The 17,047-nt window shown below is 48.8% G+C and overlaps 1 protein-coding gene across 4 annotated transcripts in view; it reads right to left on the bottom strand.

The window, feature by feature from the left end:
• Positions 1 to 677: 677 nt before the first annotated feature.
• HHAT (hedgehog acyltransferase) overlaps positions 678 to 17,047 on the bottom strand; it is a 162,608-nt gene continuing 146,238 nt past the window's right edge. For 2 of the 4 annotated variants that reach the window (XM_036343692.1, XM_036343694.1), the window contains exon 12: positions 682 to 1,696. In XM_036343692.1, coding sequence (XP_036199585.1) covers positions 1,605 to 1,696 — 92 coding nt within the window. In that variant the 3' untranslated portion in view covers positions 682 to 1,604. Of the gene's footprint in view, positions 1,697 to 17,047 lie in introns of all 4 variants that reach the window. The other 2 variants (XM_036343691.1, XM_036343693.1) reach the window with 2 other exon arrangements.

Raw genomic sequence — 17,047 nt, 5'->3', positions numbered from 1 at the left:
TGCTGCTGCCCTGACTGCCTGGCCCCCTAGCCTTCGCCCTCTGCTGCTGCCCACCTCAGCTCATCCACATCTGGCCCCTCCCTCCCTCTTCCAAAAGGAGTGGCTAGGAAGAAAGGACGCCGCGAGATGACCGGTCCATCACGCTAGGAGTTTACAGCTCAGTGAGTTGATAAGCACAGCCAGTACACAGGGACAGTGTGACACAGACCAGGACCAAGTGAACCTCGTGAGGATTTAATTCATGTGCCCGAGATGTCTGACGTTCTCCCATAATTGGGTACACTATGGATCCAAATTTTAAAAGCTTGTTCACAACCCCCCTAACACCCCTTGCCCCCGCCCTCTCATAAACATCCAAAGCCAAACAGAAGCATTCTGAATGATCTACCACGTGGGGCCATGAGTAGCCTGTCAGCATCTTGCCAGAGAAGTGAAGAATTAAGAGTTATATAAGTATGTTTAGATTTTAAACATTTTCCTCAAAAAATATTTTAAACCAGGGGTGGGGAACCTTTCTTCCACCAAGGGCCATACAAAATTATCAACTTAAAAATTAGCCTGCTATATTTGGTCAAACATTTAATTAACTCACCCTTAAATGCCTTGGCAGGGCCAGACCAAATGATGTAGAGGGCCTTGTATGGACTGTGGGCCGGACGTTCCCCACCCCTGTTCTTAAACAATTCTACAAAAAAAGTGACTTGTCTGTGTGATAGAAAAAGCTCCATTTTATTTGCAACAAAACAGAGTAAACCACGAACGTACACCGCTAAGTGGGGAGATGACGCTGGGACTGGCGTGGAGAGAGGAGAGACACGGGAAGCCATCCTTACCCTTTGTAACTTGCCTGGTAGCACCGGCCTGCGGATACGCTATTCCCTGGCTCTGAAATGCTGCTTCTCCATGTGGAACGATTCACTGTCGGGTGGAGGCACTGCCTGTTTGCACTTCTCTGCAAACCTGGGGAACAAGCCGCCAAGTGGAGATCGCCCCGAGGAAGTTGGAATAGCAGGTCTCCTTGGGTACCGACTCCTTGAAACGCGACAGAGCATATTCTGTCTACTTTTCTGGGGATTAGAAGCACAGCTGCGACTGTCGCCTCCCTGCAGAGGAGGGGAAAGGTGTAGCTCAAACACCAGCGCTGGTTCCGGAGACCACACTGCAGGACATGGGGCCGGTTCTCGTAAACGTCACCAAGACGTTTCAGAAATACTGGCCCGTGGAGGACGGGCCTGTCACTAGTCGGGATTGCTGTGTCTCAATCAAGACATGTCCACTGCGTTTAATTTGTGGTAAAAGAGAAAGAACCAACGGGCCTTGGGTCTGGGCCCACAGTGTCACGGTGTGCAGCTGGGCAAGACACTCTACTGCTCTGGACCCAGCTCACCCAACGGGAAGATGATGGTGGGGGACACGATCTCTAGGTTCCCAAAGTTAGAAGACTCTCTGGTTGTCCAGTCTCAAGCTTCTGGTCTTGGAAGTAACTTCAACCAAAGAGCAGATCAAGCTCTGGTCCCCTGGAGGCTATCTTGGGGCGTGAGGTCAGGGAGAAGCACCATTTGCGGTAGAAGCCGACAGCAAGGGCTGGCCTGGGCCCGGCGGCATTAGTTCATGGAGTATGTCTGGGCCCAGGCAATGCCCACGTGGGAGTAGCAGTACAGGAATCCCAGGACAGAGAGGGTCACCCACGGCCAGCCTGCAGGGAGAGGAGAGAGATGAAAGAGCAGTTAGAAATGCCTGCGGTGGGACCTCCCACAGATGCAAATTATCCTCCAACCCAAGAAACAGCATAGGCCTCGGTTTACCCATTAAGACACATGCCTCCTGCAAAGTCTGCTCTAACTGGAATGCCAGCAAGTTGAACCTTACATTCCCACTGGGGTCAGCATGAAATGAGGGGGGTGCTAGCACAAATGCAAATCGTGTTTAGAAATAGGACACACTTTTAAAGAATAAATATTTAGAAAACTAAAGCAGTTAATAATAAAACAAGAACAACACGCCCTGCTGGTGTGGCTCAGTGGCTGAGCATCAACATGTGAACCAGGAGGTCGAGGTTCAATTCCCCATCAGTGCACATTTCCAGGTTGCAGGCTCACTCACCAGGAGGGAGTGTTTCTATCTCCTTCTCCCTTTCTCTCTGAGATCAATAGAAATTTTTAAAAATGTTTTAAAAGGACAACAGTCCATGAGACCCATAATAAATCTCAAAATACAAATTGACCATTATTTTGAATTAAGTGTCATTGGTAAGCACACAGGAGAGTCTAAATTAAACATCTGCTTTCAAAACTCACACCTTTTAATGGTTCATTCTACAAGTACTTGTCTTAGAATATCTGATGGCTCTTTTCTTTCTCCTTCTTTTAATTAACAGCTCTGTCTGCTGAGTATTTGTTGCTGAATGATCTTCATGTCTTCTGCATGTTTTAATTATTAAAACACTTATGGGGGTTGTGGAGAGCCAGAGGTGCTACGGAGGATACCAGATGCAAAATAGAAAGATCTAGTCCTCCATCAGAGGTGCTCCCACTCTAGCTTAGAAAAGACACACACCACTTGGATTTATGAGCCATGTAATATGTGCTAGATAATGGCGTGTACAGAGCACAGTTAAACTGCACCATGTAGGGTAAGAATTTGTTAGATGGAAAGGGCCAGGGATGAGCTACTAGAGCAGCCGTGGGCAAACTACGGCCCGTGGGCCGGATCCGGCCCGTTTGAAATGAATAAAACTATTGAAAAAAAAGACCGTACCCTTTTATGTAATGATGTTTACTTTGAATTTATATTAGTTCAGACAAACACTCCATCCATGCTTTTGTTCCAGCCCTCCGGTCCAGTTTAAGAACCCACTGTGGCCCTCGAGTCAAAAAGTTTGCCCACCCCTGGCCTAGAGAGACCACCTGAAGTGTGAACATCACAGGCCTTCCAAGGAACAGGGATCTTGTGATGTGGCTACCACACAGGGAGGGGCAGGCAGAGAGGGGGCAGGGGAGGAGTAGGGAGGAGGCAGGCTCTCTTCCTGCTACGCAGATGGTATAATAGATGGAGTAACAGGATATAGGTAGTGTATCATGATATCCTATATAATCCTATATAATAAAAGGCTAATATGCAAATCGACTGACTAGCGCACTGACCACCAGGGGGCAGAGGCTCAATGCAGGAGCTGTTCCCTGGTGTCAATGCACTCCCAAAGGGGGAGTACCGCTCAGCCAGAAGCCCTGAGCGTGGTTCACAGCTGGTGAGCGCAGCGGTGGTGGCAGGAGCCTCTCCTGCCTCTGCGGCAACAGTAAGGATGTCCGACTAATGGCTTAGGCCTGCTCCTGCACTGCAAGAGGGCATAGGCCAGGCTGAGGGACCCCCCATCCCACACACAAGTGTACAGATTTTGTGCACCAGGCCTCTAGCTGTTAATAAGACATTGGTGAGGTATATAATAACTACAGCTAATGAAAAATGTGTAGAACACAGAGGGAAATGCCTACAGCTAATAGAAAGTGAGCAGTGTCATTTTACTCAGGGTTACGATGGCTAAGCAATTCCCTGAGCAATTCCTTCCGTCTGAAGGGACTGGAAAGGCAGGGGCTGCGGATAGTGAAGGAAAAGATGATCATCATGCAGGGCCATGAGGGGTAAAGGCTTTCTGAGAAGTGAAGGGATAATCAGAACAAGAAGCGGGTCTAACAAAAAACTTTGTCTAAAATGTAACGTTGTAAAATGGTACAGCCACCATGGAAAACAATATGGAGGTTTCTCAAAAAATGAAACATAGCTTTACTACATATATACCCAAAAGAATGGAAAGGAATGACTAGAAGAGGTATTTGTACACCCTTTTTCACAGCAGCATTACTTACAGGAGCCAAAGATGGAAGTAACCCGAGTGTCCATGGACAGATGAATGAATCAACAAAATGGGATATAATGGAATATTTCCAGCCTTAAAAAGGAAATTCTGACATTTGCTACAATATGGTGAACCTTGAAGACATTAGGCCAAATGAAATAAGCCAGTCACAAACGAACAAATACTGTGTGATTTCCACTTACACCGGGTGCCTGTCTATCAAGTTCATAGGCACAGAAGATAGAATGGTGGTTGCCAGGCGCTGGGGAGGAAGGGGAGTTATTGTTTAACGGGGACAGAGTTTCGGTATTGCAAGATGAAAAATGTTCCAGAGATGGATGGTGGTGATGGTTGCACGACAATAGGAATATATTTAATACCACTACTGTACACTTAAAAATGGTTAAGATGGTAAGTTTTATGTTATATATAATTTACTGCAAAAAAAATTATGCTGCGTGAAAGAAGTCATTGACAAAATAATACAGACTGTATTACTCCATTTATGTAAAATTCAAATTGATTTATAGTAACAAAAAGCACATGAGTGGCTGCCTGGGGCTGGAGCAGGGGGAGGGCTACTAATAAATGACAAAGGGGCACTAGGAATGCTTGGGGATGATGAAAATGGTTTGTATCTTGATTATGGGAATGTTTTCAAGGGTATACACATCTGGGAAATACCTTAAATGAATTTCTCGTAAGAGTTGTTAAAAAATTTTTTTTAAAGATAACAGAACACCAGCAAATCACAGGTTTACGGTATGCTACAATGTCCTAGGACATATATGCCCCAAGATATTCAAATAAAAGGTGCAGGAAGATACAATTCATTTTGTTATTAATCCTTAACCAACGACATTTTTTCCATTAATTTTCTTTTCTTAGAGTTGAAGAGAGAGACGTCAATGTGAGAGAGACACATGGATTGGTTGCCTCCTGCTCATGCCCAGACAGGGGCTGGGGATCAAACCTGCACCCCAGGTACAATTCCTTGATGGGGAATTGAAACCCAGATCCTTCGGTGCACAGACTGATGTGCTAACCACTAAGAAACATGGTCCAGGGCCTACCCTCATATACTTTACACATCTGGGCCTCAAACCTAGCTTTTGAGGCCTCAGCATTTTCTTTCTTTTCCAAAAAGCTCACCTACTTCTTTTACATCCTCTCACGGGAAAGAAGGATTGGATGGTTCTACATTGAAGCATGAAATCCTAAGGCACTGGTTCTCCAACATGAGCCCGCATCAGAACTATTGGAGGGCGTGTTAAACAGAAGGCTGGGCCCCCATCTCACCCCCTGTGGGAAGGGCCTAAGGGGTGGCCCTAAGATATGCATCTCTAATGCCTCCCCAGGTGATGTGGACTCCGCTGGTCCAAGGACCGCCCTCTGGGAGCCACTGTCCTAGTGGGCTCTGCAGAAAGAGCTCTCCACTAATGCTGTTCATGACCTGGGGGACTCTCACGGAGAAGAGACAGACAACTGCTGAGCTTTACAAGTGGCCAGGGACTCTGCTGGGCACCTTCTCCATTCTCTACCACCTTATTGGGGAGCTATTATTAGCCCCCGTTTGTAGAACAGGAAACTAAAGCTCAGAGAAGTACAGTAACTTTTCCCAGGTCTAACAGCTGACTTACACCTCAGGGCTGTGTGTGCACTCGGGACACATGCAGGAAAGGCTCGCACCAGGCCCCTGCCTCCTGGCCTGTCCCTTTCCCATCAATTCTCTGCCTCCAAATCTGGTTTCCTCCCTTTACTCGTGGTGCCAAAGGTAGCAGGGAGGGGGAAGCAGCAGGTGCTTATTAGCATCATCCATCATTAACTCACTTGGTCCCCCCACCTCCAGAGGCCTCGGTTTCTCCATCTTTGCAAAGGAGGCCGAAGGAAGCACTCATGAGCATGTTTCTACCCTTTGTCTTAGCGCCTAATGTAGACTCAGCATTGAAGGGCATGCTCCCTGTGCCCGGGCGACCTTTTATTGAGGCTGTGAGAGCCCAGGTCATCTGGTCTGCCCGGGGCTGAGCCTCCACAGGGCATCCAGCAAGGTGACACAGAGGACGGGGTGGCCCCGCGCCCTCAGGGAGCCTCTGGCCATCCCGGCAAGTCGCTTGCTAGGTGCAGCGAGCACACTGTCACTGGCACAAGCAGTGTCTTTAATGAATCATGTTGTTCACAGTCAATTTCACAGCCTGATGAAGTCAATTTCACAACCCGGGCTGCATTTTTCATCCTTCCCCGGCGCCCGCCTGTGCAGGCCTGCAGGCCAATGCTCGCTGAAGCCCTCGCTGCCATAAAGTAAAATCACTTCACGTGAAATTGGGGAAGCGCCGAGGACAGGCCAGAGCTGCTGCTGCTGTTGTTGTTTTAATTTAAATTTTTTATTGTTGACACTTTTTAAAATTTATCCTGACGGCGCAAGTAGAAGGCGGTGCTGAGAAGGCACAGATTTTTCTCTCGCTTGTGGCAAATGGTGGGGGACCCACTTCCCAGAAAGCTGTCCCTGCAGCGGGTACCACAGCCCCGACCCTGGCCTCTGGGGACAGAGGCTGCACAGTCAGAACCTGTTTCCACGGCTGTTTCTCTTCCCTGACCCGAGTCCTAATACACTGCCTAACTAGGACTTCTGTTCACCGTTAGTCCAGCCACCCTGATCACACGATATAACACAGCGGATGCTGCCCAGCCCACGAGCTCACAAAAGCCACTTCCCCAAAGCAAAGGGATGTGCCCGGTGCGAACCAGGGTCTCTGACACACAGCCCTGACAACCCCTGACCCTCACTGGTATTTATGAAGCACCTACTGTGTGCTTAACATTTAGACAGGCAGCCTGGATGCTTGTCACATGAGCAGCCTGCATGCCCTGAGGGCTATGAGCACACTCTGGGGCCCGAGGCATCACCTGCACCTTGAGGTTCAGTTCCAGCTCCGTTACCCAAGCCTGCAGGTGACGAGAGGCCCAGGGAGAACACAGACAGAGACAAGATCCTCAAACTGCTGGCGAGGCTGGGCTGACGGGCTGTCACTAATAACAGAAACGTCAATGTGATAGAAAGAGCTGACCTTTAATGGTTTCTGCTTGGTTTTCTAATCCCACTACCCGACCTGGGATGGCACAGGTCTGGGAACCGTGTCACGGAGAAGGGGCTGACAGACCTGGCCATGGTGATCTGCAAGAGAGAAGACCCTGGAGGAGAGAAAATCGCTGCTTGCGGATAGAGAGAAGTCAACCCTTTGGGAAGAGGGCTGGGAAGACATCTGCCACCCCTCTCAGGAGGCGAAGGGACACTGGCAGCTGCAGCACCAACTCGGGAACAGGCTCTGAGACACTGAGCAGCCCCGGACCGGGATGACGCCGAGGTGGGACAGGCGGCCGGACTCTCAGTGGAGGAGAGTCCACTTTCCGACGGCAGGTGGAACCAGGTCTGAGAGACTATGAAGCTGCTCCTTTCCACCCAGGTCATGGGAGCAGAGCACACATGGTAAAATGGCCCATGAATGAATGAGGATGAGATGAAGGCACACAGGTACAGGTTACTGACACGTGAATACTCATTCGAATACAAGACTCCCAAGTCCCTACTACAGGTAATCACAAATAACAGCTGTTGCAAAATCCCTGAACAAGAAACCACACGGATGTCTATTTGGCCTCCGTTTCCCCCAGCCCGTGGGACATGAAGCTAACGGACAGAAGCGCCCATAGTCTAGGCCCGTGGTCGGCAAACTGCAGCTCACGAGCCACATGCGGTTCTTTGGCCCCTTGAGTGTGGCTCTTCCACAAAATATCACATGCGGGCGCGCGTACAGTGCGATTGAAACTTCGTGGCCCATGCGCAGAAGTCGGTTTTCGGCCTGGGCGAGTCTATTTTGAAGAAGTACTGTGGATATTTGGCTCTGTTGACTAATGAGTTTGCCGACCACTGGTTTAGGCTGGTCCACACTTGTGGGTGCGCCTGGAAGAGGCTCCTGGCAGGTACTGGCCATCCACACCAGCCACCCCCTCCCTCCCACTTCCAAATGAATATACTAGAGAGAGCGGGAAAGGGAGAGAAAGAGAGCGATGCCTAAGGCCTGGGAGCACCTGGAAAGGTGATGTCAGCAGAGGCAGCTGACATGTCCTCTTCCTCAAGCAGCTGTTAGACTCCAAATTACCTGACTTCATTTCTCAGCACAGAGCAGGATGACAGACCCGAGCTCCCGGCAGCAGCAGCAGTAGCGAAAGTTCTTCCTGGGGCTCTCAGAAGGGACAGTGGGCTGTGAGCACCAGCCACCCCGCGGGAAGAGAAGGCACTGTTCCTGCCTGTCAGGGACGGCTTTGTTCTCACCCAGCTGCCCCCACTTACTGTGTCTGCAGTCCAGCCTGCTCATCGCCATGCTGATGGGTTGGAAGGCTGGAGGTACCGTGGAGTGTGCACCGTCTTCTCTGCTCCTAGTCCAGGGGCTCCCCCTGCTCCTGCCGCCTGGTCAAAGGCAGGCAGGCTGTGCCTGGGGTGCAGGGTCTGTCTAAGGCACTGAGCCCATAGGGTGGTCTCATTAGTACTGACTCTAGCCACCTGAGCTGCCTGTTGCCTTCCCAAAATGGAAATTAACAGCCACACACAAAAGAGCTCTGAGATTAGTTCAGAAAAATGTGGTTCCAACACTTACAAATGGTATCTGGAAAAGGCATCTCGCTTCCCAGGCACTGGTGTTAGTGTAGGTAGCTAGTTAGTGTTAATAAAGGAAGGAGGCAAAGGGAATCACAGTAGGAAGCATGATCAACTTGGGAGCTGAATCAGACAGCAAGCCTGATCAAGTCTGGAAGTTACAGCGTCAGACACCCCAGAGGATCACAGCATTGTCCTGCCGAGGGGATTAACACCCCTCCCTTTCCTGTGTAGGGAGGGAGGACTGGCTTTCCGGTCTCCCCAAGGTACAACTGGTCCACTCGCCCAAACTGTGGGGAAAAGATAAAGGGGAAATTCCTCTGCTGGGCCATGTGCAGTAGAAGCCAGGATGGTGGCCACAGGGGTGGAGTCTAGGCTGGGAAAGGATCATATTGGATAAGGACACAGAACCCTGGGAAATCTAGGAAATGGATGGGTTAGAGGGTTGGGAAATGGATGGGTTCGTTTGAAAGAGTGCCTGATCCTTTCCAAGCCAGAGACAATATAATCTAAGCTAACAAAGGCAGGTGCAAGCTTGTTCTCTCTTGCTCGTTCTCTCTCTCTATCTCCCTCTCCCCCCTCCACAACCCCCTCTTTCTGCTTAGGGTGAGCAAGAGGCACAAAGCTGCCCCAGGGCACGGCTGCTCATCTCCTGCTAAGGCAAAGGTGAGCACAGCCACCTGGCCCTGGACAGTAGCCACGACCACTGCTATGGTCACCTCAGGCCACATGGCAAAGAGGGGCCTAGTGGAGGGGCTGTGTGCTCAGCCTGAGAGGAAGAGAGTGTGCACAGGTGAGCACAGACTCGAGCGAGGTGGACCAGTTCCAGATACAGTACTGTGTTTTACAAGGGACACTGTCACACGGAGGTCACTTCAAGGGCTACTGATAAGTTGACATTTAGCCTGGAAAAGGCCATGAAGACAGACCTGGGCCAACAGAAGAAGGTTAGGGGAGATGGACTGTGGCTACTACTGAAAGGAGCCTGTACCCCCAACAGCCTCCCCACAAGGCAGAGGCATCCTGGGTGCCCGTCCATCAGCGTTCAGGCAGAGTTCTGGAAGAACCATTGTGGGTGGCTGCCTCCCATGGGAGGTGGAACCAGAGGACCTCCCCCCCCCCCCCCCGCAAGGCCCCTCCAACTCAGAGATTACAGTCCATACAACTCAAGCCCTCAAATCTCCTTCCCTCCCCACACCCAGCAAAGGAAAGAACGAAGACTGACGTAAGACAGACACCGCTGCGTCTGAGCAGGAAGAGGGGGTGTCCTGGCTGTCGGGGACAGAAGGCCATGCTCCTGCAGGCTGTGGAAACGTCACAGGATACAGCACGATTCTGTCAAGCGCTGGTGAGGATACTTATCTGACGTATAAAGTGACTCAGACACATATTTGGACTCGGGCTACAGAGAAAGCCATTTTTATGCCTTAAATAGCCCATTCTGAAGAGACACTATTCCTCTCTGGCTCCCGTCTCTGGCAGATAGCCCCAGGGAGGGGAGGTGTCTGCCTGGGACCGCAGGCCGGATGCTCTGAGCCCAGGCTGGGATTTGTCCCGGCCGCCAAGGGTCCCTTCTGGCAGCCCTGCTCCCTTGGGCAGCCTGGATGGGCCTGGGCAGGACTTTGCAAGGGGGCAGCATTCCACAATCCCGCAGGGCAGCTGTCTTCCTCAACTGCCAATCTGCCAGAATCGAACACCTCCAACCAATTTCCACAGGGCAGAGGGGACGGAGCAGGTGCTGACCTGGAGCGAGGAGGAGGAATCAAGGCAGCCTGGGTCTTTCTGGGGTTCATTAATGTGCCTGCAGTGACTAGTGAGGTATCAGCACCTTCCCCGCCTCTCTGGGCTTCCTGTTCTGCCAGCAGGATTGGCCGGGAGGCTGGGTCCTTTGGGAACAATCCCCATCTACTCCCTTCCTGAGGTTTTTACATGGGGTGACCTGTTGGCCCCCAGGGAAGGGATCTCGGCTGGACTCCTTGCAGAGTTCCCCGATACTCCCTCGGGGTGGTCTGCTCGGGTGTGAAGCTGGCCCATGTCTACAAGGTCACTCCATCATGTGGACCCGGACTTCTCCTGTCTAGCTCTTCCTAACCTGTGCTCCAGCAACAGAGCCCGATGTGATGGCGAAAGAAGGAATTGTAACAGTCCCGTCTCCCCCTGCCTACTGCTGCCACTTCCGCCAACACCCTCGGGTGGGGTTACTGACTAGGCTGTTGGCACCTTTCGCCTCCCTTGCCTGCTGGGCTGCTGTGTGCCCTATTTGGGAAGATTTGGCTCCATTCTTGCTGTAAGGGCTGGGAAGGATCTGAGGGGAGGACACACTAATCATCCTTGTGACTCTCATCATTCAACACTTATTGAGCTCCTACTATATACAGGGCAGTGGGCTAAGTGCTGGGGCTACCCAAGAGATGAGAAGGCTGGCGTGCGGTTAGGGAGACAGAAATTAGATGTGAAAAGACACAACACATCTGAGCTGGTTCTTCTCTCTCCCCCGGGGATGAGACTGCATAGCTCTCAGGAGACAGTGGTCCAGGGGATCAGAGTTCATTAACGTGCCTAACTGACTTCCCAGAATGGCAGTCAATTAGTCACACTGCGTGAGTGCACTGTCTCCTCTTTCTCTTTCTGAATTTATAGAGTGAGAATATGTTTTTTAAAAGACAAATTTGGGGCTCCTGGTCAACTAGGGAAGGAGTGTGTCATGAAGCAAATAAGTTAAGAAAGGAGAGGGTTGCTCCGTGCTCACACCTTAGCTCATTCCTTTCCTCCCCTTCGCCTCAGGGAGAGGAGGTCTCAAGAGCACCTCTTGTTTAAATTAGTAGCTATATAGGAATACACAGCTGATCTAGAAAGAGATAAAACATCTTCCATCCAAGAGCTCCCAAACGTCCTGACGAAGAGTTTGGGTTGTAGCTGAATGCCCTTCTGTGCGTTTACCGTTGGCTAAATTCCAAAGCTGCAAATAAAAGGCCCTTGTCACCTGGCCTGTGTTGCTCAGTGATTGAGCGTCGACCTATGAACCTGGAGGTCACGGTTCAATTCCTGGTCAGGGCACATGCCCAGGTTGTGGGCTCAATCCCCAGTGGGAGGCATGCAGGAGGCAGCTGGTGGATGATTCTCTCTCATCATTGACATTTTTCTCTCTCTCCCCCCCTCCCTTCCTCTCTAAAACCAATTAAAAAAATATTTTTAAAAAGGCCTTTGTACTACATTTGCCCTTCTTAATAAAAAGAAATGATAATCAGACTATCTCCTCCTTTGCTAAACTCAAGAACGTACCTATAGTACACTTTTAATGAAAACTTTAAAAGCATTTTTTTAGAAATCCCCTCTCCTTCAGCACTCTGTCTAGCACCAGTAACCACAAAGCAGAAAGGAATGACAGAACCTGCCTTCATGGCCAGGTCAGCTTCAGGAGCCAGAACTCTAAGGCCTAGAACAGAACCCTGCCCTTGGACTCAGGAGTCCTGCCTTCCACAGCTGGCTTGTCAGCTATGTTCACTAGCGTCTAGGAACCTCTTGTTTCTGTTCTTTAAAACTAGGATCATCAGTCTCTACTCACAAAATCATTATGAGATCATCCCTCAGCACTGCTGGTTATCAGTAGCGTGATTTCCGTAACACCAACCTGGATCCTCACGCCCAGCATTCCAACGTCCTGCTTTCCCGTTCCCCACAAGCTAGACAAGCTGGGTGACACCACCTATGACGGGCCAAGGTCGTTGGTGACTCTGACCTCCATGTGGTCACTGCTGAGACAACAGGGAACCTGAAGCAGCCGCCTCTCGGACACACTGTGGCCACCCTCACGACGGGAAACACTGCGCTACCTGCATCCCACCATGCGAGGGCCGTACTGGACACGAAGGTCTGCCGCCACGGTGAGGCTGGCCTCCAGCGCCCCAGGCGCTGCCGACGTCAGTGTGACCAGCACTGTGCCGGGGCTACCCCGTCCGACCCACTCAGGCCTCGCCAGTGACTCTTTGAAATCTGCTGTGGGCCCACGGTTTGCTTTGTGAGTCCCTTGGCAATGATGTTACACTCAGACTCCTGAAAATGAGTCTGCCTTCCTGAGCTCACTTAGACTTGGGGGGAAAAGAGGCTCCTGTGTACCCTGTATGGTCAGAGGGGACCCAAAATGTGATCCCAAGCACTATCTAAAGACAGCCATGTATCCGGACTATCAGGATAGTCCCCACATATACATACTAGATTGAATATATATCCAAACATATATGCTAAGTATATTCGGATATATATTCAACTATCCTTCCACCTTCCCCAAGTATTTGACAGTTGGGCTGATTCCAAGGACTTGAATTACTGGAAGATGCTTTCATTATACACCAATTGGGTTATGTGACACAAAATTCAACGGTGCTCGATGTCTGAGTCTGAATAAGTTGTATAATTATTATGCTGGGAATGGTCTGATTTTAAAAGGCTCAATTCTGGTGTCACTTGAACTGAACCACAAGTTCCCTGGACATTTCTGCACGCAGGCATGTTAATTCAAACGTTGGTACTACAACCAGTTTTTGCACTTTGCATAATGCATGTGCGGACCTCTGTGAAATTTTACAATTAATCCTGCATTTTGTATGAACACCTGTGTGGTGCACGTGGCCACTAATTTCTCTATGGAACAAACAAGCACTCACTTGGAGCACTCACTGGGGAACACGTACGGTGTTGTGCATAACCAACCAGCTCGTGGGACTTTAACTTCCAGCTTCTATGGATTTAGGGTCTTGGGATAATAACGAATAGCACTGAATAAGCAGATGGATATTGAGGGCAAGACTGAAGACCTCTCCTGATGAATAATGAGCCCAGAGCAGTGCAACAGCAGCGGGGAAAATAATGCTGCCAATTTCCCCATCACCAGCCCCACTAAGTTCGCTGCCAGGGGAGGAAGGGCCCGAATGATAAATGCACGGCTTCAAGTCTCCATCAGCCAAGCATACACGGGCTCTCTGTTCAGAGTCCTCCTCTGAGATCAGTGCAGCAGCGGTCAGTGTACCTGGGTATTTTTCATCTGTGGTGGTCCTGCGGACCCCCCCGCTTCCCCATGCAAAAGTGCTTCAGATGCCGAGACTGATGATACCGCACGTGTGACAAGAGGGCATGGAAAATGTTATCACTCACATAATGAAGATGTCAGGGGAGAGCAGGTACCCACGCCATTCCGAATCGGCCTGAGCCAGGGCAGGTGCCTTTAGGTCTTACTGTGGTGGGGGCAGAGCCAGGGTGAGCATGGCCTGGTCTGAACTTTCCTCCAGCCCCCAGGAAAGGAGCGAGTCCATTTTCTTGTTGGCTTGCTTGCCCGGCAATGGGACGACTCGGGAGATGAAGGAGGGGTGGGGCTTGAATGCTGTTGGCAGTCAAGTATCAGAAATGGAGCCAGACTCCTCATTCCCATTTTCCTACCTTAGAGCTTCCGTTTAGAGATCTGAAACACTATTCTCAAATTTGCCTACCGTGCGACTCAACCTAAATATCTGTCCCCATCAGCAAAAGTTGTATAACGTTTCCAGTAAATGATGTCACGCATATTAGAGGAAGCTGGCCCAGGGCCCGTACATAACAGTTGCCCAATAACTGTTTCCAAATATCAATCTGGAAATTAAAGCGGGGAGAAATCTGTTTCCTACAAATAGTCTCACCTTTACTCTTACTCTGTGTTCTTGTGAAAAGCAGAGAGAGGCCACCAGCCCTAGTAAGGCCCTTGAAACTATTTACCAGAGATACTGGGATAAGGGGAGGGAAAAGGAGAGAAGAAGGGAATATAAGGCTGGGCGGGGGGGGGGGGGGGGGGGGGAGCGGGGATAGGAGGGAGGGTCCACGCACTGCAGAGGGCAACTCCCCAAGGTGTCACAGAACATGTTTGTCTGAGGCACCTTGGCTGGTCACAGTGGACAGGCAGGTCCTCGCTAGCACAAGGATGGCTCCAATAGGGAGGGGTGAAGGACAGGAAATGGTAAGTTATGGGGTGAACTGTACCCCCTAAAAGATATGTTTAAGTCTCAACCCCCAATCCCCCGGAATGTGACCTTATTTAGAAATACGGTCCTTGCAGATGTAATCAAGTTAAATGAGGTCATAGTCAATTAGAGCGTGCCCTTGCTCCCATGTGACTGATGCCCTTGGAGAAAGAGGAAAGAGACCCAGAGACTGACAGGGAGCCTGCCATGTGGCGACAGAGGCAGGAGCACCAAGGGCTGCTGGCCACCGCCAGAAGCTGGGAGAGGCAAGGACGGACTCCCCAGAGGCTCAGAAGAGCACGACCCTGCTCACACCTGGATTCCAGACTTCCAGCCTCCAGACTGTGAGAGAAAAAATTCTGTGCTTAAGCCACCCTGCTATGGCACTCTGTTACAGCAGCTTTAGGGAACAAATACAGTAGAGAAGAGATTATCCATTACTTTCTTTTTCTTTCTTCTTTGGTGATTTGAGTGTGTAATTTTACTCAAAACTGGAATGCCTGCAATTATAACATTTTTGTTTTAGAATGATGAGCAATCACAGATCTTCATATATTGCCATTTAGCCTTTAATCCAGCCGTGGGCAAACTATGAATAAAACTAAAAATAAAAAAAGACCGTACCCTTTTATGTAATGATGTTTACTTCGAATTTATATTAGTTCACACAAACACTCCATCCATGCTTTTGTTCCGGCCCTCCGGTCCAGTTTAAGAACCCATTGTGGCCCTCGAGTCAAAAAGTTTGCCCACCCCTGCTTTAATCCCTCAAAATTATTTTAAATACACAAGAACATATTTAGATAAAATATCTGGAGTTTGGGTTCATAATAACTTTTATACCACATGGTTAATATTATAACAAGTTTGCAAAGTGAAGATAAAGATGTATTTCTGCACCATCCGTAAGCAACGGCAAAATGTTAACAGTGATTACCTCTGGGTTATGGGACTATATGGAACTTATTTCAAATTGTCCTCATTGAAATAAGAAATATATTTTAAAGGAACACATTTCACTTTCCATTATTATTTTCACAAAAGCAAGACATAGAATTTAATGCCTTTGTCTTATGGGCTTTTGTCTTGACTTTTGACCTTGGGGCTCGAGGTATGTTCATGGCCTCCTGATTAGGCCTAAAAGGATTAGGACAGGGCAAGCAGTGACTGACACATCCGTCTGTTCCTTTAGAAATTGGGAAATGACGAACTTATTCTGTCAGCACGGGAGACTCAGGCCAAAGAACTTGTGGGCCATTTTTTTTTTTTTCTGATTTAGTATAACAAGCTAGATAGTCTCTAATTCTCAGTTTTCACAAATAGGCCTTGAAGTCCAGTTCCTTATAAATCACTTTGTAACATAAACCAAACATATTTAAAAGAAATAGAGAGTTTTGGTTCTGCTATGATTGCACAAACCCAGTATAACCTTGTTTCCTACTAATTACAACTAAAAACTCTGCAAAAATACATAAAGCAACTACCCCGAGGACTCAAAAAAAAAAGTAAACAAAGGCAGCAGCTTTTGAAGAAGTCAAAATTTGGGGAAGCACAGGGGTAAGATTGTAGTTTTCATTGTTGTTTTTTCTCTTTTATCTCCCAGCTGTGCCCAGAGAGTGGGTCCGACCATGGAGCTGCAGGACAGAGCAGCCATATGGGCTGGCAAAACTCTGATAGAAATCTTGTCTTTCTGCTTAGAGCAGTTGTTCTCAACCTTCTGGCCCTTTAAATACAGTTCCTCATGTTGTGACCCAACCATAAAATTATTTTCGTTGCTACTTCATAACTGTAATGTTGCTACTGTTATGAATCGTCATGTAAATATCTGATATGCAGGATGGTCTTAGGCGACCCCTATGAAAGGGTCGTTTGACCGCCAAAGGGGTCGCGACCCACAGGTTGAGAACCGCTGGCCTAGAGCAACCAAAAGAGGCCCCCTGAAGGCTGCAGAGTGTAAGGGGAACCCTGGAGAAGAGCAAGAATGAGCTGAGAATGGAAGTACAGAACTTGCAGTTTGAACACAACCAAGTTAATTGGTCTATATCTTGTGGTGGCAGTGACTACATAGGTGTACACACTTGTCAAAATTCATCAACCACTGTACGGTACTTAACACGGCTGCATTTTACTGTATATGTTATTCCGAAATAAAGTTGATTTAAAAATAAAAATAAGACAGCCCAGAAATAAACCCATGCATACATAGTTCACTTATAACAAAGAAGCTAAGAATAGATAATAGGAAAAGGACAGTCTTTTCCATCAACAGTGTTATGAAAATTGGACAGCCACATGCTAAAGAATAAACTGGACCACGAAAATTAACTCAAAATGAATTAGAGACTTGAGCATAAGAATTAAAACCATAAAACTTCTAGAAGAAAACATTGGTGGTAAGCTCTCAGGGATGATTTTTTGAATCTGACACCAAATGCAAAAGCAACAACAGCAAAAACTAAATAAGCCAGACTACATCAAACTAAATCACCTCTGCACAGCAAAGAAAACCATCAACAAAATTAAGACACAATCTACTGAATGGGAGAAAATATTTGC

This window comes from Myotis myotis, unplaced genomic scaffold, assembly GCF_014108235.1.
Source record: "Myotis myotis isolate mMyoMyo1 unplaced genomic scaffold, mMyoMyo1.p scaffold_m19_p_18, whole genome shotgun sequence".
Classification (NCBI taxonomy): domain Eukaryota; kingdom Metazoa; phylum Chordata; class Mammalia; order Chiroptera; family Vespertilionidae; genus Myotis; species Myotis myotis.
This window is presented reverse-complemented; position numbering and strand designations above follow the sequence as displayed.